At 36.7% G+C, this 27,660-nt stretch overlaps 2 protein-coding genes and 2 long non-coding RNA genes across 4 annotated transcripts; 3 read left to right on the forward strand and 1 right to left on the reverse strand.

Moving 5' to 3' along the window:
* The first annotated feature begins 3,258 nt into the window (after positions 1–3,258).
* On the forward strand, positions 3,259–3,881 carry LOC110934370. Its single transcript, XR_002588278.2, has 2 exons — positions 3,259–3,362; positions 3,470–3,881. It is a non-coding gene; the product is annotated as an uncharacterized LOC110934370 (long non-coding RNA).
* Positions 3,882–13,905: 10,024 nt separating this feature from the next.
* LOC110941729 (non-specific lipid-transfer protein Lac s 1) lies at positions 13,906–15,025 on the forward strand. Its single transcript, XM_022183393.2, has 2 exons — positions 13,906–14,280; positions 14,746–15,025. Exons 1-2 carry the CDS (start codon positions 13,934–13,936, stop codon positions 14,753–14,755), a joined length of 357 nt encoding a protein of 118 aa, XP_022039085.1. The 5' UTR covers positions 13,906–13,933; the 3' UTR covers positions 14,756–15,025.
* A 1,178-nt stretch (positions 15,026–16,203) lies between these two features.
* LOC118482131 lies at positions 16,204–18,928 on the forward strand. The gene is made up of 2 exons (XR_004867391.1): positions 16,204–16,752; positions 18,580–18,928. It is a non-coding gene; the product is annotated as an uncharacterized LOC118482131 (long non-coding RNA).
* Positions 17,587–18,944, reverse strand: LOC110934348 (non-specific lipid-transfer protein 1-like). Its single transcript, XM_022177470.2, has 2 exons — positions 18,571–18,944; positions 17,587–17,741 (listed from the first exon to the last, which is right to left on the reverse strand). Exons 1-2 carry the CDS (start codon positions 18,918–18,920, stop codon positions 17,732–17,734), a joined length of 360 nt encoding a protein of 119 aa, XP_022033162.1. The 5' UTR covers positions 18,921–18,944; the 3' UTR covers positions 17,587–17,731.
* Between the last annotated feature and the right edge of the window lie 8,716 nt (positions 18,945–27,660).

The raw sequence follows: 27,660 nt of genomic DNA on the forward strand, positions 1-27,660 counted from the left end.
GTACATCATCGAATCTGCTCACAAGCAAGCCTAAGCCAATCACATAGTTTATTATTATCACATAACCACAAAGATTAAAATCCATCACAGTCATAAATATACGAACATCATGCAACATCACATACCACATCAACCAGAGCCATCCATTCTAAACAAGGGTCATGAACTAATACAAATCATAAGATTTGAAATATTAAAAGATATCTAGATCATGAAACCATAATCATCAATATATCATATGATACTAAGCACATAACACACATCAACGAGAGGACACTAACCGCTACGAATGCCTGAGAGCCTCACGGAGGATCGGAGTTGCCGTCACAGAAAAAAAAGATGCTCTAGGGTTCTATACATGCTCTAATGAGACTGATCTAAGGGTTACATCGATTACCAAAGTTGGGCCGGCCGAACAACCTTGGGCCAAAGTCCATTCTTCGACAAAATCGGTGAAAGCGACGAAAACATGGGGTTTTCGTCGGGTGGGTGTTCGTCGGGTGGGAGTGGGTATTTTCGTCAAGTGCATGAATGTACGGGTTAGTTTTTACAGTTTATACACTAAACATCTTAAAACTTAGGCATGCACAATTACAAACATCTCAAGTATATAATAAACATATACAATTACAAAGCAACTAAGTCACGCAAACACAATTGCAAAACAAATTACGTGTCGGGGAAAGGCCTTGGAAACTCGAGTTGTCACACAAGTGTTTAGTGTAATACTTTTTATTTTTAATCTTTTGCACTTTTTAATTGGTTTTGTATTAATGACTTTAATTACTAGTTTCTTATGTTGAAGGTGATTCTTCCTTATCGTTTGTCCGTGGTGTCTTGGCATTATTTTACTGTCTATATAAAATAAAAGATTTTCACCATTCATATCTCCACGATCTATATGGAGGTATGTTGGCTACCTGATTGGGGGTTAAAGGAACGGTTTGGTAAGAGTCTTGCCATTGTTCAGTGTATAGATCCTGCAAAGGACCTGGGTCAAATTTAGTAGGACCTCCTTCAATACCCAACGGTATTGGATGGTGGGGGTCCAAACTCTTTGATCCCCTCATAAGCTAAACTACTATTAAAACTTTAACCCGACTACTTAGGACTGTATCCCTGCTGACTCAGACTACTTAGCCGAGGGTAACGTCACCTTCAAAAGAGGGGCCTACCACATTATGTATTAATAACTTAATTAATTATCTTTCAATAATCCAACCCTTTAGGATTGTATCCTTGCTGACTCAAACTACTGGGTTGAGGGTAACGTCGCCTTCAAAAGAGGGGCCTACTACAATAATTAAGATAATCTCTTAAACAAGTGCAAAAGTGCGAAAATAATCAAAGGTTACACTACACACGAGTCGGATCCAAGTGATTCATCTTGTCTATCTATTTTTATTTTTATTTTCAGCATTTTAGTTAGTTTTATTTTTCTAGTTTAAAAACCTTTTTCTAACATTTTGATTTGATTAGACGTTGAGGATAAACAGGTACTAAAAGCTCTTGTGTCCTTGGACGACCTCGGTATCTTACCAACACTATACTACGTCCACAATGGGTGCACTTGCCCATATGTGTGTTTAGTGTTAGTGAATATCGTGTTTATAAATTTAAAACTTGGCTAAAAAGTGTAAAAAGGGCTTAAAATATACACCTAAAATATATACACACTGACACGCATCACTATTGTTAACATCAAGCTAACTTAGCTCTCGATTATCAAAGCTAATTTATTCATTCATTATGCAAGATCTAAGGGTTTTCATCTATAAGGGAAAATCGTTTCATCATATTACTAGCCATTCATCCGAATATCTAATATAATCAAGTTCTACATACAAACTAGTAGATAACATGATTTCAAGCTTCTATTTACATGAATATAAAATATACTTCTTCATAACGCACTAAACCCATTTCATGGCAACTATAAACTCATACTCAAACTCATAATTGTTCAAGTATCTTCCACTACAAAAAACGTGACCATTAGAGACTATTTTATCAGGGACTGATCTATCAGTCTCGAATACATAATATTTAGGACTGATTTTTCAGTCACTAATAATATTGAAGACTGATTTTTACGTGACTTTTGTTAGTGACTAATAATCAGCGGCTAATGTATCTCCACCTTATCTGAGACTAATTTTCAGTCACAAATATGTCTAAGTAATATAAGGTTTTTGAGGGAAGCTTATTTGCAACTGAACTTTAGTCCCAAATAATTCCCTTCTATAATGAAAATTGGCATAAATGTATTGGCGACTGCTTTTCAGTCTCTAATATGGATGGAACATATTAAAGACTAAAAATCAGTTATTAATATTCTAAAAGACTTACTGAATTAGGAACTGATATTCAGTCATGGATGCATTTTGTAAATTAAAGGATTAAGGACTGATTTTTAGTATCCAAATATTTGGCTCAAGTTCTAACATTTTGAAGGATGTACGAGAGACTGAAAGTTAGTCTCAAATATCTTGTAAGTGACCTTATTCGAAACTAAGATTTCGTTTACTAAAAGGTATACGAAAGTCACTAGGGACTAATATATAGTCTCCAAAACTCAATTAAAATTCTACCGTTATGATGAATTATATTAGAGACTAAAACTTAGTCCTCACAATTCTTGTAAGACCATGCGTAGTGGGCAAGATCCACCCTTCGGCGTTTTGCGCCATGTGGCAGCCCAACCAGCAAGGGGTATTATTGGGCGTTTTTTAAAATGGGTGTAGTGGGGATGTGGGCATTAGGTTAAAAGGGTGTAGACAATTAAATATAAATAAAAAACCAACCAAAAAAGCTATTGGCCATAAAAAATGAAGCTTTAATGTGATTGGTCAAACTTTTGCCCCAAGAGCGTGATTATAAACACGCCTAAACCAAAAAAAACACCAAATACGCCCATGCGTAGTGGTTACGCGGCGTGATTGGGCGATATTGGGCAAAGAAAACGCCCCACAAGTAAGCCACTACGGGTGGTCTAAGAGGTCGTATTAGGGACTGATAGTAACGGATGTGTTTTGTATATGAAATGATTATTATTTGATTATTAGTCTATTATACCACATTGTGAGTTCAACATTACAATAGTAACTAAAGTATGAATGACTGATGTATTAGTTTCAAATATAGGATATAATACTAATTTTATTACTTACAGATGATATTTGGGACTTCTGTTTTTTAACTTATCTTGGTTACTTATTTTCGTCTCTAATATATAGGTAAAATATTAGAGAATGTATCTCAATTTTTACTATATTTAAAATGGCTTACCAAAATGCTAGTTTCACTAGATGAGGCTTACCAAGAAACAAGGATGGTTAAATGATCACTCATGCATTGAATATGTAAGTATCTGTTAAAAGCTTTTAATTTTGAATTTTATTTTTGTGAAATATTGATTTTGGGTCGCTATTGGTTTTAAATGTTGATTTCGTACCTTCAATTATTTTAGAAAAATAGCATTCAACATAAAGAGGTCATCGTGGATAAATTAAAATTTTGAAGGAACTGCATTACTATTGATATGGAACAACAAGATTGAGAAAGAAGCCATAAATCTTCAGCCTAATCATCTCAACAAGATACAAGTGAGATTGGAAATATGAGAAATAAGGTTATTGCACTCGGGGAGAAACTTCAACATGATAGGGAGAAATATGAAAAAAAAATGCCAAAGTACATGATCCCAAAGTTTCGAGAATTCAAGTGCACAATATTCACACCTACAAGTAATGAAGCTGATACTTTAGATGGATTACTCAGGCATAGTGACAACACGATCTATGGCGTTAGTAAAGACATTTATTACTTCTTTTATCTAAAAGCCTTTATGCTTTAGAATTGATAAATTGGTATTATTTCGATTGGCTCTTGTTATGAGATTAATGCTTGAATGTATTCTGATTTTAGAAAAGCAAGAGATAGATTTATGGATGATATTACTGTTGGGGGCTGAATTAAATTGTACTGGGTCAGTTTGTAAAACAAATAAGAAAAACATTGGAGTTGAGACAGAGTATTAAAGGCTAAAAAATAGTCATAAAAAAACAATGGACTAGTTTAGGAGACTGATTTTTAAACCCTAAATAAACATATTCAAGACTAAAAATATACGTTATTTTAGATTGTTTATTAGACTTTAAATGTACATATTAGGGACTAAAATCACATGCTATCTGCGATTAATTTTCGGTCCCTAAAAGAGCATATTAAGAACTGAAATTGCTTGGTACTAGGGACTAATTCTAAGTCTTTAAAACCTCTTATTTAAGACTAATTCGGTATGAAATCACAAACATAACAAAGCGTATTAAGGACAATATAGATATGTTTAGAGGACTGATTTTTAATCCCTAAAGTTATACATTAAGAACTGAAATATCATAGTATCCAAGACTCATTTACCGTCACTAAAGAAATGTATTAGGGACTGTAATGATGTGGTACCAGAGGTAAATTAAGGACTATTTTTTTATGTATTGAAGACTGAATGTTAGTCGCCATTGTTGTCGTACAATGGGGACTAATTTTTAGTTACCAAAACCACTATCTAGTACTAGGTATTCGAGACTGGCTAGAGACTGGCAAATCAGTCTCTGATAACCATTAAGGACTAATTTAGATGTATCAGATACTGATTTTTTAGTCCCTAATACTCATTTTTTTTTGTAGTGAATTACTACCATCCATGATGGTTTTAAACATAAGTTTATTATAAACTTATTCATATTTTCAAGTTTTCACAAATTTACCACTCTAACTCAAGTGTTCATCGTATCATTATAAAACCCATTTATCACATACAAGGTTAATCCTTCAATCACTAGTTTATGACACTAATTCAACAAGTTTACATCTAGGGTTTGTTCCTAGACTTGTACTCATGTCAATTTCACTAATACATTCAACATTCACACCAGAATTTCATTTATGAATGTTCATCACAAATTTAAAATATCACCAAATATCAAAATTCAACATACCTTGTGATCTCCTAACTTGGGTGATCACGAATTTAGTTAAAGCCCCGATTTCTAGCTCGATTTCCCTTTGATTTTGATGAATTTTTGTGAGTTTAGGGTTATGAAGAGAACCCCCTTTTGTTCTCCTGGATAGATCGACCAAACACACACATATGTGTGTGTGTTTTGGTTTTTATTTGTTTTAATTTAAACATCTTTCCATCCTTGCCCCTTTTAGTCCCTCAAGTTCAAAGGTTATTCAAAAGGTGCATTTACTCATGTTTTCTTTGTTATCTACAAACATTTAGTTAACTAGGTTATTTATTCCTAGTTACATTATGTCACGACCCCTGACCCCACCCTGGACGGAATCGGGAGCCGCGAGCAGTCCAGTGGTACCGGTGATTATTTTTGAAAACATTGCAGAGGAAATTTCATCAGGACCGTGAGTTAGGAAAATTATCAGAGTTTAAAAACACCGGATTTTATTTTATAAAATAGATGGGATAAAACCCATGTTTTATAATGGTAGCTTTAATATAGATAAATTTGATTATATAAAACAATATTTCTTAATTTGATTTAATTAATAAAATAAGCCACTTCTTGAAGTCCTTCAGTGCCGGATCAAATCCTTACTCCAATATACTGTAATTACCTGAAACGTGTTTTAAAAAGGTTTTGTCAGCGGGAAATACTGAGTGAGTTCATTCATTTTTATGAAATGAACCTTAGTTATAAATTACAGCATAAGAGCGATTACAATGGTTTATATCTTATATTTATCTGGCGCTCTGCACAATGGTGACAAGTCACAACGGTGACGATGGTCATACCACTATTAGGTCAATGAACCCAAAATAGTGATGATTATCCCTAATTGGTCAATGAACCTAACTGGGAGAAAAGTAGTAATGTGCACAATACCCCACTAGCCAGTGATTCAAGATATCCACGACTTAGTCCTTGTGATTATAACTTTTGAAAATAATTTGGAGTATTGTAAAAGAGTTGATAAAAAGAGAATGACTCACATTGCAGATTTAAGGAGCAGTGTATGCCTACTGATTAGCCTTGATTAAACTAATTTAATTCACAATACACGAAATTGGGGGTTAGTAACTAATACAGCAGTTACGTCAATTCACGAGATCAAACCCTCACAACGATTAACAAAGTGCAATATTTAATAATTCAACGGATTCACAACGAATAACAGAGCATAGTCCGAATTCGAACAGCACTCAAATATTCAAGTTGAAATCACGATGAATAACAAAGTATAGGCTCAATTTGAGCAGCACTCAAACAATCGTTGGATAGTTTCAATCGATCGGACGTTGAATCGTAATAGCGATCGAGTTATTACCCTGATTGCGGCAGCGATTCGTGCGGTGTGTGATTTGTAGTAAATGATGTATAATTTCGTCTACGAAGTGAATTTTCTCGTCGAATTAACGCCAAATTTCAAGTCCCAAACCCCCTATTTATACTGGATTTTTGCACCTCCCGCGTGTCGCGGAAGAATACGTGGCCTGTGCCGCGTATCGCCTGGGGTGACAAATTAGGGTAGGGTAGGTTAGTCACCTGCCTAGCCTTGCTGAGTCGATAGTTTCGATAAATTCTACTTAGACAACGAATTCGAAGGATAATCGTCAACTAGGTTTTACCCCCCCCCCCCCTGAGTTTAGGGGCCCTGATACTGATTCCGATTGTTCTGAAAATTTTAGGGTTTATGCAGAATTACTTGGGTGTCTCAATTAGGGTTTCCTTTTTATATAATTAACATAATAAGTGTTAATTTTAGTGAGAGTCGTTACACATTACCCTTGGTTATGACCAACTTATGTGTGTGTGTATATATATATATATATATAATTTTATATTTTGGGGTGTTACATGATAGTGGCAGTATATGCATGAACTTCTTCAACTTGTGCTACGAAAGCTTCAGTGTCCCATTCTTCCTCATTTTCTATTATAGCTATCTTCCCTTCATCTTGTTATTTATCCTTGCAATCTTTAGCCATGTGGCCTTTTCGACCCCATGAATTACATCTGAATGGAAATCTTTTTCTATTCGGTTTTTTGTTCTCAGATTGCTCATATTTCTCGTCGTTCTTCTTTTTATCAACACTGTGGTTTCTTTTATTTGTATCACGATCTCGATTTTGGTGTCGACCCTTTCGGTTCTTCTCTCTCTTTCCTGCGAACAAAGCTTCTGAATCACCCTTGATTGAAACCCTAACCAACTTCTTTGCCAACGCTTCCTGCCCAGCCAAAAGGTTCTCAAATCGGTGATATTAGGCTGTTTTGACCAGCCTTGAATAGCAGTCACAAAATTTCGATACTCCGGTTTAAGACCATGAATCACTATTCGTTTCATCCTTGCATTGCTTACTTTAGAATCCGCGTCGAGTTCACCTATCTCCCTGCATAAATTCTTTATTTTTCTTAAGAATTGTGAGATTGATAGGTATTGTCATGGGCTCTCCTTCCACCATCTACAAACGGGCATCATTCCGTCTAGAATACAGAGCAAGCACATCCCAGGCCGATTTCGGGTATTCTTGATCTTGGATGTGATCTAGGATATCTTCCTCAACTGTGCTTTTGAGAATGAACTTGGCTCTTCCTGCTTTTATATGCCACTTTGCAATTGCTCCATTGATATCGTTCATCGGTACACGTGTTTCGATTCCGTCCAAAACATTCCAGCCCTTGTAAGTAGGATTTAATATAGGACCTCCATGTGTTGTAGTTCAAACTTGACAGCTTCTGAATACCACCAACTATCTGCAAATCAGCCATGTTTCTTGTTTACATTGTTCACAATCTTGATCCGGGAAACACTATTCTTTATGTTGATTAGTTGCTGTTCTGATCGAGTTTCTTGTCGTTCAGCGGAACTCTCGTTCTCTTATTCGACTGCTTCCTTCTTCCCTTGGATCGGTTCAATGATGCTCTGATACAAACTGGGTATCAATTCAAAAAGCAACATAACGAACAATACTTTATTAATTGAATAATTACATGCAGCTGGACTAATCCTATTCGAAGACTAATTCTAGTTAAACTTAAAATCTAGAGTAATACATATCTACTTCTAATAGATAGATTCAAATAATAATTAAAATAATCTTTTAATTATTATTTATGTTTTAAGTCCTTAAACTTCGATCTCCTCCATAACCTCTCCTTAAGACCGGTCGAACCTCCCTTAACGTCCTTCAAGTTTTACTCGTCATCATAATTGGTATTGCTATTATCTTCACATTTATTTATTAAACTTATTTCTAAATTTCTTGTCCTATTATTACCCTATTAGTCTCACAAATGTATTGTGGCAAATCACATGTTGACAAGTGTCCTATTTAAAATTCTTTTTTTTTTCATTTATAAGTTCTAAAATATGATATTTTATAAAATTCTTATATGTCATTGCAAGATGCTTATTTTATCTACTTTATGATATAAGTTTTATTTAAACATAGTTGTGTGTGATAATGTACAAGTCGTCTACATGGATATGTACATAGTGTTGAAGCTATATACATAGCCGTAACGCGAAGAGTGGTTGACGTAAACGCCATTGATTATATTTTTCTTGGTTTAGCGCACTGCAACGCATGCATCCTCGCCTCTCCATAGTACGCAAGATGGGCAATTACAAACTTACAACTGACGAAGAAAACTATTTCAATTTAATAATACTAAAAAAAACTGCAAGGTAGTTTCCCTAGAAGCGTGACTATTTCTTTTGGATCTAAGGTAGGCTGAGGTTAGATTTAGAAAATCAGTTAGACCGAAGGGTGTGGGGAACGTCCCCCCAGCAATGCTCGTCCCCCTTCGTCCCACACCGCCCCCTTGGGGCTCGTCGCGTTGGTTCCGGCTTCTCCAAGCCGTTGGAGACGAGGCAAAAGGTGGGGCCCCCACTTAAATAATGCCGTTTTTAACGGCTATTTTAAAAAAAATTAATTTTTTTTAATTATTTTAAAACCTATAAATACCCATTCATTTAACCTTTTTTATACACAAATTCACCCACACTCTCCTAACAAACCCCTTTACAAAAAAATCTTCTCTAAAAATAGACAACGTCATCTTCCTCTTCGTCGGGTTCGACGGATACCAGAGAAGCCGTAAAATATTTTATAAACACGGTGGTAACCGCGACACAACTAATTCTGGAAGAAGAGGAGGAGGAGATTTCGTCACAACCATGAAACAGGAACCCGACCATCAACCGAGACCGAGAAGGTTAGTTTTATTTTTATTTTTATATTTTATAGCGTTGCATTATTTTGTTAAGTTATATATGTGTTACTATATATTACTTGCCACGTCGTGTAGCTGCTCACGAAAGATTAGTCGCCGATTACTTTGCCGACGAACCGTTGTACTCGGAGACTATTTTTAGACGTCGTTTCCGAATGAGTCGGCGACTGTTCGTACGTATAGCCGACGATTTAGCCTCTTATGACCCTTTTTTACATTGCGATACGATGCTAGAGGCAAAAGGGGCTTCACCACCTTACAGAAATGCACTGTGGCGATTCGTCAACTAGCTTATGGGACAGCAGCCGATGCTTGGGACGAATACTTAATGATGTCCGAAAGAACTGCTAGAGAATGTCTATACAAGTTTTGCAAATTTGTGGTGAGGCTCTACAGAAAAAAATGTTTGCGAAAACCGAGTTACAATGAGGTACAACAATTGTATCAACACCACAAAGCAAGGCACGGTTTTTCAGGAATGCTCGGGAACATTGATTGCATGCATTGGCCATGGCGGAATTGTCCTACCGCATGGCGATGAATGTATATGCGAGGCGATCAAGGACATCCAACAATAATTCTAGAAGCTGTTGCGTCTCAAGACCTATGGATTTGGCATGCTTTCTTTGGGATTCCTAATTCGAATAACGACGTCAACGTTCTACAAAATTCTGAGATTTTTGACAATGTTATAAAAGGGACCGGTCCTGATACGAAGTTTACAGTTTCGGGAGTGGAGTACAGACGCGGGTATTATCTGGCCGATGGAATATACCCACTGTACTCTACAATTGTTATAACTGTTAGGCATCCACCAGATGAAAAAAGAAAGAAATTTGCCAAGTTTCAAGAACCGGCGAGAACAGATATTGAACAGTGTTTTGGTGTTCTCCAACAAAGATGACATATTATTGAAAACCCGGCACGCGCTTTTACACCCAAAAGTTGCGATACTGTATGTATGCTTGTATTTTGTTACATAACATGATCATCGAAGACGAAGGCCATGCAATTTGTGAGTATGACGAGAATGCGGTGGAGCAGAATAATGTTCCGGTTAGCGAAGAACAACAAGATTTAAACAGGTTCTCATTACATAACGATTTCACACATGTCGATCTTCAATCAGACTTGATCGAACACATTTGGAATCTCGAAGAAAACAACGACTAGTTTTTTATTTATTTGTGTTGTATTTTTTTAAATGTAAGTTTAGGTTTTTTTTTTAAATGTAACTTTAGGTTTTTTTTTTTAAATGTAACTTTAGTTTTTTTTTTTTTTTAAATGTAACTTTTTTTATTTTTATTTACTTTGTTTTTTCTCTTGGCCTCAAAGTTGACACTAACTGCTTCTGTGTAAATGCCATGCCAATACATAGCCTACCAAGATAAGGAATGTCTGTCTTTAACAACAGGGGCGGACCTAGCCTTAACCGGGGGGTAACCTCCGCTACGGCTTGGCTCGGAAAAATTTGACGTTTTTAGTGTAAATTTTGGAAAAATTTGATGTTTTTTCGATTTCGTTACGGCTTATTTATAAAACGTTACGGCTTGGCGTGAATCCTAGATCCGCCACTGTTTAACAACCCGCATTCAATCTTTTTAGGAAAAATAGGATTAGTACCAGTTTAACTAGTATACATAAATTGTCTATTTTCCACATAAATTACAACATTTTCATTATCAACACAAATTATATATGAAATTAGTTAGAGATCCGTTTGTTTTCAAAACAAATATTAGACCATATCCACTGAGGATCCAGAAAACCGAACCACCAGCCACATCACCACTTTCATATCCTTTACTCTCTCATTAATTGTCACGAAAATTCCTCTGGACTCGTCAGAAATAGGATTCGGATGAGAAAGACAGTGCACCATCGGAGTTGCTATTAGACTATACCTAGTAGGGCGGTATATAGCGCCGGAATCCTTCATGGCGCCCGGCCACACCACTACGGCCGACGCTATGGGTGAAAAATCCCTCCTCCTCGCGAAATGCATAACGGCGTTGCCCATGAAGCCCCACTCACACATATATATACATACATATATACAAAGCCCCATACATATATAACCCCACTATACCCTCTTGTGATATAAAGCCCCCATAAAGCCTCTCTTTTACGTGTTTCACCACTGTCGTATAACGCCTTACAAAGGGCTTTATGACTACACATGGCGTTACCGTAAGGCAAAGACTAGCTAGGGCAGACAAAATCTGAAGACAGTGCCACTCCTTGTAGGGCCTATGTATCATAAATGCTTGGATAAAATATTCAGGACCCAACGCCCAACTACTCCTACCCAACTCCCATAACTCACTCATATTCACACCTGCCCAAATACGTTTGATTGGCGATATAATAACATTTTAAAGGCATGGTAATTGATTTCTTCTTATTTTTTTTAATCGGCCATGAAAATTTTATAAATTGATTTCTTGTTAATATAAGGGTGGATGAGGTGTCCTGCGTGTAAGGGGTCCTTGGTAGCAATTTTAAGCGGGTACATCGCTGTCACTCCGTAGGATACCTTTGGCGGTTTAGAATCAAAGGTAGAGAAACCCGAAGAAAGGTAAAGGGCGGAATGTGTTTAATTGGTGGATAATGTAAAGTGGATGAAGCCCTTGGTTCTGATGTCGGGTTAAAAATAAGTCGTATTTTATATAGTCTGTGTCGGTTTTAGTGCGTTATACATGATTAAGTCGCATATATTTATTAAGTGTTGGTGTGTTTGTTTAACAGGCGTTAACAAGCATAAACGAGAGGAAATGAAGTGAAAAACAGGTTCGAAGGGTTGATGCAAGATTTGTAACGGAAGGAGTCAACTTGATATGTCCTAGCGACATGCGACAGGTAGCTCGGGGACGTCCGCGTACCGCCTGTTCCATCAAGTCAACGTCGGTTAAAAAAAGTTAATGTCGGTCAAGCTGTGGACCCCCGCGACACGCGAGGGGTGGGATGATTTCTGTTTACGGGAAACTTATTTCATCTCTTAAGCTATTCATGCATTTCTAATCGATTCGGGATGACAACTGAAGGTGTGAAGACGACCATGAGCAGCTAAACTCTCTTTGACTTCCACCCGGATGAACGTTTGCTTGTTTTGACACAACTATTTAGTTTATGATTCTTGTAAACTGGTAAATCTTGACCAGTTGTGTTGATTTTGTGAAACGTTGATTGTGTTTGAATTATTTATCGTTTATTTAGCGTATTGCCAACTTCCTTACGTTGTTTGCAAGTTAACAAATTGGTGGGTAGTTGATACAATTAAACAGGTTGTTAGGTTGTCTGGTGAATCTTAAAAACTATCCTTAACAACAATCAAAGTCATTAATTCCAAGGTCATGTCTATGCGGTGTTTTGAATCAGTAAACGGAATTTTGTATTAAAACGGGTATTCGGGATTCCGGGTGGCGGTTACTCCTCATTCTGAAAACACTTTTTATGACAAACTGTGTTTTCTTTTAAATCCATTAATCAAACCCCCAAGTTAGATAGTTTAGTTTTAATTAAAGTCTTCTACACTGACCATAAATTCCCCGTGGATACGATACCCTACTTACGCTATCTACGTAGTTTAATTAGGTTTTTTATTGACCCTAACGACAGTCGTCAGGTTCTAGGGTAGTTGAAATGAGTGTTGTCAATGATTTTTGTGGTATTGTGGTAGTTTAAGTTGAAAATGAGTGACATTGAGGGGACTAGGGTACATGAGTGCCCCTTCCACCCTAGAGGGGTAGGGGTGCTCCACTTCCATCACTCACCACACCCAATCATGTTCAGCCACGTCATTGAAATTGGTTCCATAACTATTGATGGATTTAAATGGAGGTGCCCATCACTAATGTTAAAATGTGTTATCCTGTTTAAACTTGAAACACCCCCAACGGTAACCCACCTTAACAACGCGTGGTCACCAACACGCATGGTCACAAGGACCGGCGGCGGTGTTCCACGCGTGGTCACCCACACATAACGCTCCATCACGGGGCACCCCCACTCCCCTAATAGAGTATGTGTTATAGGGGCGAAGGGGTATGGCCACATAGGAAGAAAGGGGCTGGAACACCGCCCCTCCTCTCCCTGAAAAGTGAGAACTAACTTGTGCTCGATATTCGAATAAACTTTATTTCATTTCGTAAGTGATTTTGACAAGTGCAAGAATCAACATTTCGGATGATAACTAATTGTTTAAAAATTATATTAATTGTAAAAATAATTAATAAAGCATAATTAAAAAAAATTAAAAGGGAGTTCACTCACCCTACTGCATTTCATGTGACCTTAACACATGTCTAGTAAATGTGAGAGTCGAAACACCAACCGCCTATTGACGCGTTTTTTTAGAAGAGAGGAGAGAGCAGAGAGAAAGAAGATAAATATTTGATGAGTATTTTGTTTGTGAGAGGGCAAGAGAGAGAAATTTATGGGCAGGTGTCATTTGCCACCTTAAAAAACATCTCCTAAATATTGCTTATTGTGGATGCTCTTACAAACCGACAATATCGTAATTATATCTATATGACAACATTTTCTGCTTTTCCCATACCAAAATATTAATAAAATAGCAAGTGGTGGTGGTCGGGAAGGGATTCATAACCATTAGCTAGCTCTATATAAACACCTATACTCCACACATTTCTCTTCACCAAAACATAGAACGAACAATGGCTGCTAGTATGTTGATGAAGATGGCTTGTGTGGTTGTGGCTTGCATGGTGGTGTTAGCACCCCATGCAGAAGCAGCCCTCACATGTGGTACGGTGGTTAGCAGCTTGATTCCATGCCTGCCTTACCTACGGTCAGGTGGGGTGCCTCCTCCAGCCTGTTGTGGTGGTGTTAAAAAACTTAACGGTGCTGCTAACAACAGCGCTGACCGGAAGACCGCGTGTGGCTGCCTTAAGAATGCCTACAGTTCCAACCCAGGGATCAACTCAGGAAATGCTGCCAGCCTCCCATCCAAATGTGGTGTCAATATTCCATACAAGATCAGCCCCAATACCGACTGTTCCAAGTATGTTTTTATAATTAAAAACACACATAAATACAACCTCACGCATTAAAAAAGCTCTCTTATTCATCATTGGTGTGAAAGGAACAGTATTAATAACTAATTCCAGTAATTACACATACCGTATTAAATCAAACTAACACATTTAACGACAACACATAAGTACACATGTATGGTTACATTTTTTTTTTTTTTCTCTCTTTATCTTTGACATTATGATATTTTCAATTTAAACATTTTTAAAGGCAGGGTTAAGTGAATAATTTAGTTTTAAGAATTTGAGGATTAAAAAACAGGAACGAAAAGTTGTTTAGAAAATTTGAAATTTAGTTAATGTTTATAAAAATAAAGAAAAAAAATATCAAAAAATGTTATAATTTATAAAGTTGCTGATAATTTAATGTTTAATCATTGAACTGGCTTGATGCTACTCTTACTTACGTGTTGAGAGTGATTCGAAAATTGCAGGGTTCAGTAATTTATGAAGAACGAAGAACGAAGAACAAGGCTAAATAAAGAAGGGAGATGAGATTCCATGTGTGTTGTATTTTGTCATTTCAGTAATAAAAGATAATAGGCCAATTAGCAATGGCTCTTTTCATAATGTCTCGTTTTTGTTTCTCATACGTACGTGTATTTGGATTCTAGGATTTTTCCTGTTTCTTCAGCACAATTCCTTGTATCTCTCTCTCTCTCTCTCTCTAGTATAATATAATCAAATACTGAAGGGTTCAATTTGAAACTTCTATATCTGCAGAATATTGTTGTGATACGGTGTTCCTTCCCAGTTAAAAAAAGTGAGGGGTCAAACAAACTCTGAAAAGTGTGTGTATATATATACTAGCTTACAAATCCATGTATTACATTGGTTGAATGATGAAAAAATGTAAACTATAAACTTGTATATAATTCTTATTAATGAAATGACTTATTAGATAAAGTGGTAAAAAAAAGAACAGCTATATTTTCAGCTATTCAAAATAATTTTCTAAGTTTTCACTTCTTACTTGAGATATTACAATCCATCTTATTATATGACTTAAAAGAAGTAACACTAAAAAAAAATTCAAATTTATTCATATCAAACATGTCTTTATCAAATTTTACAAATATCATACATACGTAACATAATCATATCCAATTGATGTAAGAAAAAAAAAAAAAAAAAAAACTCATGTAAAATGCATTTAACCATATCCGGAATATGAAAAGTTATTTGATACATTTTATATTCGTTATAGATAATTATTAATTAAATTTGAAATTATATCTTTGATCTCTAACTATATTAATTAATATTATACATTTATATTAGTTATAGATAATTATTAATTAAATATGAATTTATACGTTTATCTCTAACTATATTAATTAATATTATACTATATATTATATTATGTTTTGTGCATAAAAATTAACATATGATATTATTATTAAAAGTGAGAATGCACTAGAGAGTGACACGCATACAAAAGGATTTTCATTTATTAGTACACGATATATATGAAGATTGGGTAAAATGAGAATTACCTCTATTTGAGAGAACCATAAGAACTCATCCTAGCTTTTGATCTTCAAATGATGTAAGACTAAGAATTGTTTGGTGATTTAAAGTATGTGGAGTTGTATATTTTTATTTAAAGATAATATATTTTACTATAAGGGGTCCAAATGACTTTTGTTAACCAATATTTTATTAACCTTTTGGCTCCACTAATCTATAACATGTCTTACATTTATATCCAATCAAAAAACCACCACACATATAAATTATATATTATATATTATATATTAGTCTAATTTGCGACATCTTTGTGCTATAGAAGTTGTATCATGTGCAATATAAGTTTTTCTCAATTTTAAAGCATCTTTTCTTTTATTATTGGGCTACATGGGTGGTGGGTGCTTTGTCACCTGCCTAAACACGTGTCCCCTTTTTCTTTGTTTGCCTCAGAAAGCCCATCACAAACAATTCACCGCTCCACCTCACAAATTTCGCCCGGAGGCTTGTTCCAACGGGGCAGCGTGGCGGCGACATCGGCAGGTCACCGCTCCCAAATGCGACTACAACAACAACCTCTTGCAGCTTAATCCACACCCTCAAGGTGCCGCCATGAAGAACGGCCACAAACGACGATGGCAGCAGCGGCTTGGGGGCATCAAAGTCGTGGAATTCATGCCGGATTGACAAATTTGTAACATTTGTATGCAATGTGAGTTGTACAATCTGCAGTTTTGTTGGTTTTATCTTGTCTTAAGCCCATCCAGACACACGTCACAATCCTCCCTCGTATGAAAACCCTACACCAGCATTCTTTTCCACACAGAGGCCTGGATAGATAGAGAGAGATATGGAGAAAGACAGTTGCAGCTACAATTTCACCTGCCAGCTGGGCGATGGTGGTGTTATCACGGGGCAGCGGCACTTGCGAGTTGAAGTGGGTTTACAGTGGGGATTTTGCCGCTCATCTCGAGGTATATCAAGAACCCTAACTTTCTTTAAAGGTTTCTTAAATGCATATACTGCTTGTACGTTTATGCTTCTCTTATAACACCAGTGAGTTCCTTTTTAAGTGATCTAGGTTTTGTGCGAAACGTTATTTTTTTAGGAAGATGCGATTGTCAAGTGACTGATTGATGTTTTCTTGATTATTCATAAACTCATCCGTTAATTTTCTTTGTAAAAATGCTTCCTTTATATTGTTAATTTAAAATATTGTTGGTTTTATCTCTCTTCGTTTGTTTTAATTTCATATATAAGGGTTGTTATTGGGGAAAACAGTTGTCTGCTGAATTGTTGATGATGTTATTCATGTCTACCAATATGAACAATATACGTATATATGAGCAATATACGTATGGTTGTTAATTAACGACTGTTCAGAACCCTTGGAAAATTAGCAGTACTCTTCATAAAACCCAGCCAAACCCCCCCCCCCCCCCCCCCCCCCCCCCCTCTAGCAGGAAATGCCCACCAATGTGTGATGAAATGTTTCAATGAATTTGCACATTATTTTTTCAGAAACCTGTGATTTTGGTTGTTAATAACTGAATGAAACACTATCTTTTGTTTGTGCTCACTTCTTCATAATCTCATTCATCGGACGAACCCTCAATAATTTATTTACCTTCCACATATATTGATTACGCCATTAACTATTGACAAGTCTTAAGATGGTTATTATCATATCTAAGATAGTAAGATCCTTCAATTTTAGAGCTATCGTATTTTTAACGATATCTGTGTGCTTAATGAGTTAAAGACTAAACAAATTGAAAACTAAAGAACTCTTGTTCAACACATATTAATTATTCCTCAAATACTTGGCACTTTCAGATCATAAGGGTCAACATTTCAAAGATTACAATCATAAGTAGAGAACTATGACTTTATTGACGTGGCATAATATGCATCCCTGCTTAAACTTTTATTTTCTTTTTCAACATCTCCTCCTCACTGGATCCTATAAAAGGAAAATAATAAGAATTAGTAAATTAAGATATTCTTAACAATAATAAAATAAACCCATAAAACAAATTTAAGTTGTTTTTCGTATAATCAGGTTAAAATTATAGTCACGCATTTAAAATTTTGGCAAACGGTATAGAAAACAAAACATCCTTGTGGTTATGGTGCGACTGAGATGTGTTGAGATTGGATTTAGCGGTGGAAGGAGGTGAATGAAGATAGGAGCGTTAGTAGGCACTATTTTGATGTTAGCGAATGATCATTACATAACAGAGGGCTTCCAGCAACAAATGTATCCGTCGGATGTTCCTCAATAAAGTTGGTCCCGTTGGTGATACTGTGTTGAAAAACAGGTCCTGGGTAGATAATTTACTGACAGATTTTATGGACGAGTTACTTACAAAGAGTATCACCTACATATTAACTACAACTATGTCTGTGTACTTAGTTTTCTAGTAGTGTTGGTTATGGAACGAAGATGATGGTTAATAATGTTCAACAGTCAAACATCCGTGCATATAACATCCAAGCACATTCCTACATATTATAAAACTCAAGCAAACTAATTTTTTAAACAAAATGGTGTGAAAATCAAGTACTTCATAAAAAAAACCTGATGTACAAGAATTTTGATGTTTAAAAGGTGAAAAAGAAAAAATCTAAAAACTACTTTTTCTAAAACCAAATAATTAGCTTTTATACCAAAATATCACCTGCTACATAAAAAAATCCCACGTTAGTACAAAACTTTAAAAAATATAAAGAATTTTTGAGAAGTATCAAATATATGTGATGTAATTGTTGTAAATTATTTTATATTATACCTGTTGCAGTCTGTGGAGGGGCTGATCTTGTATGGCAAGTTCACACCACATTTTCCAGGGAGACTAGCCGTGTAATTGCCGCTAACACCGCAGTAAGACGACGAAGCACTCTTGAGACAGTTACAAATGGCCTTACGGTCCGCAGTGGTTCTAGCCTGGTTCCAAAGTCCTTTAATCCCATTACAACACCTCGCTGGCGGATTCCCACCGTTCCTTAGGTAACCAAGGCATGGTGCTACAGCGCCCACAACTTGACCACATGTCACCGCCTCTACCTCCTGCACAGTGACCGTTAGCAAAACCACTAGCAACGCCACCATGCACATTGCCTTAATAAACATCATTGTCATTGCTAGAAGTAAGAAGTGAGGGGAGTTGATATGAAAGTAAATGCTTCGAATGTGGAATTAGAAGCATGTAAAGGTGCGGTTTGTATAGAAGACTATGATGAGACATCTTTGATTTGTCCAATGGAGCATTTTTGAAATTTTGTTACTTTCCACAGCTTCCACGAAAACATGCATATTTTATTTGTTATATTTATTGAACGAACAAAATAGAATTTTACTACCAAAAAGTCTAGCAAGGCACTAGACCAAAACACCCCCACAAAGAAGAAAGACTACACCAAAAAGAAGCAAACGCGCAAAACATCACCATACAAAGCTAAGAAAAAACACCAAAAAGAAACTAGCCCAAACTCGTGTTTCTTCAATGACTCTAGATGACGAAGCTTGCTTACTATTAAACACCATGTCGTTCCTCAAATTCCAAATGCACTACATACTAGTAAGGATAACCACATATAGGGTGTAAACAAGCCCAGAGGCTTGAGAGCTACTTGTTATCGGCTCGGTTAAAAGCTCGAATGGGTCGAGCTTTAACAAGCCCGAGCCCGAGCCTGAGCATGAAATAAAGCTCGTTTAGTTATCGAGCGCGAGCCTGAAATACAAAACTCATTTAGGCTTGCGAGCTTAAACGAGCCCAAACAAAAATTTATTTATTTTATATATAATATAATAATAATAATAACATTGGCGAGCTAAGCTCGAGCCAAGCTTTGGCTCGTTTAAGGGATATTAAAGTGAGTTCGAGTTGGGTTTTTAGGTCATTAGAGGTTGTTCTAAAAATAGCTCGAGTCGAGCTCGAACTTTGGGTTTTACTCGCGAGCCGAGCTCGAGCACAAATAAGTAGGCTCGAACTGAGTCGAGCTCGAGCTTCATAAAAACATGACCAGCCGAGCTTAAGCCCATTCGAGCTTCGGCTCGACCCGGCTCGTTTACATTCCTAACCACATAGAACGCCTTCCTCATTTTCTTATAACCGTGCATATGAATGTGAAGCTTAAGAAGGTCGCTCACCCCAAAAGCGTAGAAAGGGGAGAAATTACACCGTTAACACAAAATCTACCAAACTAAGTGAGCAACGACAGATGGTCTACCATTTACGGGTTCACCAAAAAAACACACATATTCGACTAAACAGGAATATTCCTCCTTGGCAGGCCAACCAAGGTTGGGAGACAGTCTAAGTCCACTCTCCACGACACAGTCCCAAACTTCTTTGGAACCTAGTTGTTCCAAACAAAAGAAACACTTGGATGCCCATAAAGGGAGGAGGTAAGACAAACCGTAATGCTTTGAACCGAAAAGAAACTTGAGGAGTCCACATCCGAAATCCAATCATCAGCACCTGTAGGAGGATATGTCGGCGCAAAAGCTAATAACAGAAGCATCAACACCTCGGTACAAGAAGAAATAGGCCTATTTTAGTGCCCCACAAGACCCGAACTACCCACTGACGTCAAAACCAGGTCTGCTACACAACAGTTATTGTCGGACTCAATCCCATATAGGGAAGGATAGACAGTAGCCAGCGACTCTAACCCGACCCAAACATCAAGCCAAAACAAAATTTGAGCACTAGACCCTACAATCCCTTTTACCACTTTCCTTAAATTGACACCAATCTAGATGAACTCATTATTTATACTATGAACCAGCTTCCATGGACCCGAATTTGTAATTTTTGCTTAAACATCACACCAGGATGTATTGTTATGATGTATTGACCACACCACTTTCCTTCACAGCCCGTTCCTATCAGTTTTAAATCGCCACCATCACTTTGCGAGCATAGTCAGGTTAGTACCACTTAAAGAACCGAAACCCAAGCCTCCACATGAAATCAGAGAGATAATCTTATTCCATGCGCCCTAACTTAGTTAAGACTTATCTTCTGGCCCTCCCCAAAAAACGATCTTCTCAACTTGTCAAAGGACGCGAGAACTTAGGCCTAGGCTTTATCCAAGGAAAAATAATACGTAGGGGGGGGAATGGAGGATAGATTTTATAAGAGTAAATCAGCCACCAAAGGAAGATGAGTGGTTTTCCAAAGGGAGAGACAACCTTTAAAAATGTCCACCATCGACTTGCAATTTTTAACCAAATGCATATTAGCCCCCCAACAAAAAGCCCCAAAGTATTTAAAAGGGCAAAAGGCCACTTTGTAAACGTAAACTCTCAACCATACCGTTTAAGTCACCATCCTCCACACACACCACATAAACACTACTCTTTGAAAGATTAACCTTGAGTCCCGAGACCAAATAAAAACATCTAAGAATCCTACAAAGGTTTAGGGCATTCATACTGGACCACTCACCAAGTAAAACATCATATACATACATAAAGTGAGTTAACAATGGACCATCCCTATCACACTTGATGCCATGGAATAAACCTACCGAACAAGCTTTCTTCAAAATTCCGGTTATGATGGCCTCACTGACCATGTACTATAGTATCTTAACAAGCACACTACTACTAGTACTGTCTTGGTAATCCCCCACTGGCATCCTTTACTTTATCCCATATATAGTGTGAGTTCAAGCATCTTGGAATGCCCAAATCGCTTAAACTATTGCTGTAATACCTACTTGAAACGCCCCAAACAGTTGGGTTTCATCTGTTAAATTTACTCTTGGGAAAATAGTTCAAAGTAAAAAACATTTCATAAAAGTCGCATCAGAATGCTTAGGTCATTACAATCCATATAAATTAAAAACATTACATAGCATTGGATGCAAACCATTGAGGATCTCTTCCTCTTGCCATCCTCCATTTGCCAATTAACCTAATGTGCATACTAAAAATCAGCTAAGCCAAGTGAGTTCTAGTTTAAATAAGGGAACTATAAACTTTAATGTCACATAACATACCATTGGTCATAGTCAATATGGTATATAGCTAGTCATAGCTAACGTCACAAAACATAACATGTACCCTACTCGTTAGTCAATTCTAAGTTAGTCTTATTCTAATTCACATACTCATACCGCTAATTATCACTAACGTTCATCAATCCCATAACATTGACCCATTTCAAGTATTTGCCTTTGAAAACATTAACGCTTTATAATTTGACACTATACTATACTTGAACATTTTACTATACCATACCTAACGATAAGTGTGGTGGGATAGTAAGTTAGGGAGCATCACCCAAAGGCATGTCCCCCATCATGTCCCAACACCCACAGACCTAGAAAATCTTACCATAACTCCTTTTATGAAAACATACATTACTTCGTAAATTCGAAAAAGTTCTTTAAAACATATGTTTTGCTTTGGAAAATTTAACGAGTATACAAACCGCCCCAAAAGAGTATTGTAAAAAGGGGTCTAGAAAGTCACATGTCCGCTGTAAACTATAACATACTAAAATATCTAGGCGAGAACGAGTACCACCCGATCTGTATCAAAGTTCAGACGCAAAAATACCTCACTTAACAATCTATTAGCTACCAGTGTCGCAGACACAATGCTACGACACAGTGTCGCACATGTCGTAGGCACGTTGCCTAACTCTTGTTAGGACTTGTCAAGCTATCGTCGACAGTGTCGCAGGAAGTGTCACAAAGAGTGTTGCATTAACTCATGCGACACTATGGAGTATCTCACATGTGATACTCTTAGTGGCTCACACACACACATTCGGCACTGTGGAGTGTCTCTCACACACGTGCGACACTCTGAGTGTCTCACGTACACATGTGACACTATGGAGTATCTTACATGCGAAAACGTGGAGTATCTTACATGCGACACTTTGAGCGTCTCATGCACACTTGCAACATTATGGTGTGTCTCACATGCGACAATCTGAGTGTCTTAAGCACACATGCAACTACGTGGAATGTCTCACGATGAATGTCCAGTGTCGCAAACATGAAGATTCACTGATCCATTTCTAACTGAGGATCCCAACTTTTAATGTCCAAATTGTTTGTTTAACTTCCATAAAGCAATAGCTAAGGGTTTTTAGCCTCTTAGTAATGTAAAAAATCTAACCTCGGTTTTCCGAACACCACATTTTTCATCAAAGGGAAGATCTTAGAGATCGATTATTACATGGAATCCGATCCAAAATGTTGCTGTGATATTCCTTTATCATTTGCAAACCCGATCCAAACTCAAATCCTTCAAAATCTAGCCTTGTATATCTTTTTCTCCACTTTCTCTCTCTAAACCCCACTTTCTCACTCTTTCTCACTCTAGATGTAGGTGAAATATGGAGGTGATAAAATTAAAGATTAGGATTTTTCTCAAACCTTAAAAACTGTCCCAATATGGGCTTTCCACCCTTAATCTCTCATGGGCCTTGACCCAAATTTATTATCTTTGTTTTAATTAAATAAAAATCTATTTAATTAACAAACACAATTGATTATTAAACCTTTATAATAACGATGTATTCCGGGGTGCTACACATTTTCTACAGTTTGTCCCTAGGTTGTACGTGAGAAAGGTCGTGCTTGTACTTAGCCACATGCGTGCATGTATCACAAGTCCGACAGGAATCTGCTTTTGTAATTGAGCATAAACGTGCTTGTGACACCTGTCTCAACAAGGAATCTTTCTTGTACTAGAGCATGGGTGTGCTTGTACTATTGGACAGTCGTGCTTATAATATATGTCCTGACAAGAAACTCTTTTTCTCAGGTTTGTATGTTCAAGAATCTTCTTCCATTTTTCTAAACATGCAGGGTCGTGCTTTAATGTTGACTTGACTGGTGATGCACGATCGTGCTCATGTATGAGCATGCTTATGAGTTTTCTTCAAGTGTGATCAAGGATAGGAGCATGGCCATGCTCAATATGTGCATGGTTGTGCTTGGTCTTCTGATTTTTCGTATATTGCTTCAATTTTTTGTCTTTTTCACTTCTTTTCATTCGGGACGTCCAAAAACCTACTATTATTAAAAAATGAACGACTTAAGTAGCATCGTCAATGATAATTCCCCCCAAAAGTACCATATATAATGGGGGTAAATGTGCCTGAAAAACAAGTATAATTGACGCAATAGTCACAAACACTTTTGCACAAATATAACTACATATTATGTAAAAATCCTCATTTGCATAGTATTCAGCTGATTTTCTTTTTATTAAAAGATAAAAAATTTAAAATGGTAGATTTTACAAACAAAATATGATTAGTTAATTTGACATTTTGATTTCTATTTTCTTTTCATCATCAGTGGTAACATACATCCTAACATACATTTTCAGCCTATCTTCCCAACATACATTTTCAATATACCTTCTAATTTGACATTGTGATTCTGTCTCTATCTTCCCACATTTTCAGCCTAAACATTTTCACCAAGCTAACATACATCCTAACATACATTTACCAACATTCACATCTTTGAACAAAAATAAACATACACTAACCTTATTTTGAAGGAGGAGAAGAGGTGGTGACGGTGGAGATGAGGTGGTGGCCGTGGAGATGAGGTGGTGCCGGTGGAGAAATTCTATAGCATACACCCGAACATACACCAAAAATCAAGAAATTAACGACATATATAACAAAATAAACAAGAAATTCAACATAAAACTAACAATACTAACCGATTTGAAGTATAAATTGGTAAAAATGAAGAGATTATGCCGATTTGGAGAAGAACCCGTGAGAGGAGAGATGAAAGGTTTTGGGGAAGGTGGAAGGAGGGAAGAACTGGCGCTGTTTTGGCTGTTTATTCGACGGACCAATAGGGGCGACAATCTGTCGCCGCTATTGATGAAATGTGTCGCCGCTATTAACCTGGACAAACCCCAGCCGTTGGATGATGATAAGAAACGTGTGGCTAGGGTTTAAAGTGGGACACCGGGTGCGGATAAGGCCAATAGCGGCGACATATTGGATGTCGCCGCTAATAGTGTCGCCACTATTGTTCCTTTTTCTTGTAGTGTCAACGTTTCAAGTTTTTTAACTGTTTTTTAATTATCAAAATATACAAATCGCTGAAATCGCTCATTATAAATTCTAACACTCCCGCAGTAACGCATGGGTTTCACTTACTAGTTCAATAACATCTACCGTTTTAAAACCTAAATGCATGCATATTTTAATATAACTAGCATTAGCTCCTTCAATTCTAAATATTAGTTTCCTCTTTAAATAATGTAACGTATATATATCCAATATTAAGCATTAAGAAAAACAACTACTGTTTTAGCAATCAAAATCACAATATTGCTTGCAAATCTACACCGGACAACATAGAAATGACAATTTTGTGCTGATGCATATTAGGTTTTTAGAAACCAACTATTATTTTAGAACCCACGACCTAATAGTCTATTGGTATGGTGTTTACTCCTTAAAAGATAGTGTAGATTCAAATATTTACAAATCCAAGGTTATGCTTGGCATGTGTTTGATGGGGAAACTTAATTGTGTTCATATATATTGTGATTTGGATACTAGCCATGTGGTACCACATATTCAGTTCACGTAAATTCCTTTCAAGTGTTATTTTGTGTCAATTCCGCATTTCTTGTTATAATTACAACAACCTATATATGTCATCAACTGCATCTATAAATTAACTGGCGAAGAATGGCGCATCAAATGAAGACCACTATGCTCATTAATGCACCAGAACGGTGGAGGGAATAGTTCAAATACAGCATGGGTAAATGATTATAATAACTAAAGAGGATAGCATTAGCTGGGGTATGCAATCTCTACTGACCAATGTACGTGGAAGACTCACCCCTGCATGTCATGATGCATGGGCCACACGAAAATCAGGAATGATCCACATGGAGAAGTATTAAGACATTTATGATGGCAGAAGCCACATGACAAGGTGGTTCATGTAATCAATTGATCCCATACTTTAGGTCTTTGATGAATAGGGTTTGAATTAATTGGCCATTTTGAATTCTCTGTGTATTGTATGTTGCTCATTCCTAGCACCTTGCTAAGATCGTTCCGAATAGGGACGTGGAGGGCAAGCCTCTCCACACCACCCCGTCCAACCCAATTGTGGGTGTTGCCCCTCACCCAAGGAAAACCCTTGCCCGGCATTGTGCTTTCTTTAAAAAAAAAAAAAAAGGTTTTCAAAACTTTAACCTTAAAGCGGTTGTCAAAGACTATTATATATATAGGGTAGGGTTCATTTGAGAATCACTCTTATTGTGAGAACCATGAGAACCAATGTGAATACAACAAAATATTTTTGTGTATTTTTAATTTTTTTAGGAATTTTTTATTGTGTTCGCATTGGTTCTCGCAATAAAGGGTGGTTCCTAACAGATTATTTCAGAACTCTATAGGAGAATGATCCGTTAGGAACCACCCATTTATGGCGAGAAACCAATGTAAACACAACCAAAATCACTTAAAAAATCTAAAAAACACACAAAAAAATTAATATTTTTTATAAAAAATCGCTACTTTTCGTCATAAAAAAATAATTTTTAGGGTTTTTGCGAGAAACCAATGTAAACACAACCAAAATCACTTAAAAAATCTAAAAAACACACAAAAAAAATTAATATTTTTTATAAAAATCGCTACTTTTCGTTATAAAAAAATTTAATATTTTTTATAAAAAAATTAATTTTTTATGACGAAAAGTAGTGACTTTTTTATAAAAAATATTAAAAAAAATTGTGTGTTTTTTAGATTTTTTTTAGGGTTTTTTTTTTTTTTTTTTGGGGGGGGGGGGGTTTAGTTTTTAGCACTTAGCTTAAGTGATAGGGAGGTTTAGGTTTTTGGGAGGTGGGTGGTTAGGTTTTTTTAGGTTTTTGGGCGGTGGGGTGGGGGGTTAGGTTTTTTTTTGGTTTTGGATGGTGGTATAGTGTGCTTATTTTGTTGTGTTCACATTGGTTCAAAAAAAATTTGTGATCTTCTCAATAACACTCATGGTATGGGTTGGAGCCCCTTTAATCATTATTTAATCAATTTTTTTTTTAAATTTTGTTTTTATTTTTTTATCATTTAAAGAAATAAAAATATAAAAACCATAATATTTTATAAAAAAGACATAACATATTAAGTAAACCTACACTTTCCCATTTTCAGCTTTGATCCCCTATACTTTTCATCTTTACAAATTTGGCATTTTACATTTCTTTCTAAATCTTGCGAGTAAACAAGCTGCAACACGTGTGTGTGGGTCAGCATTTTTGCGTCTATTTTTTGGCAGTTTAATAGGCCTGTCATAACTCGCGGGTCCTTAGCCAACTTGGCTATTCTTTTTCAAGGTTTTACGTTTCGATCGAATTTTTACGAGTTCACAAGTTACAACGTGCGCGCATGATTCAACGTTTTTACATTTACTTTTGTTTGGTATAATGGTCCCATCACAAAGCGTGGGTCCTAAATACTAGTTTAAAAAAAGGCCATAACATCAACCCAAGATCGTGCCAAGGCTAACTCCTCTTTCATCGTCCACTTGTCAACTTTTTTGTTCGGGGCTCATCGGGCTGCTTTCTACGATGTCTCCTCGAGGATGATGTGTGTTCACGGGTTTCGGTTTCGGGTTAGGTATCGGGTACTACGGTTTGGGTTTCAAGATGAGACATAGGAGACAAGGGTTGTGACATGTATTTACCAAACGCGGGCGGGTATATGTAAAGACCCGTCATTTTAACGGGTGAAGGTGTGTGTTGAGGTTGTGGTGATTGCATGTTCCATGTTTGTGAATTGTCAGTGGGAAGCGCAGGGCCGGTGATGGGTAGGGGCAGGTAGGGCAATGGACCCAGGCCCAAATATCCTGAGGGCCCAAAG

The sequence above is a fragment of the Helianthus annuus genome, chromosome 1, assembly GCF_002127325.2.
Source record: "Helianthus annuus cultivar XRQ/B chromosome 1, HanXRQr2.0-SUNRISE, whole genome shotgun sequence".
NCBI lineage: Eukaryota > Viridiplantae > Streptophyta > Magnoliopsida > Asterales > Asteraceae > Helianthus > Helianthus annuus.

What these genes read in the sequence shown, in the direction of transcription:
- LOC110934348 (XM_022177470.2), bottom strand. Translation starts at nt 18,920, where the DNA reads ATGACAATGATGTTTATTAAGGCAATGTGCATGGTGGCGTTGCTAGTG.
- LOC110941729 (XM_022183393.2), top strand. Translation starts at nt 13,934, where the DNA reads ATGGCTGCTAGTATGTTGATGAAGATGGCTTGTGTGGTTGTGGCTTGC.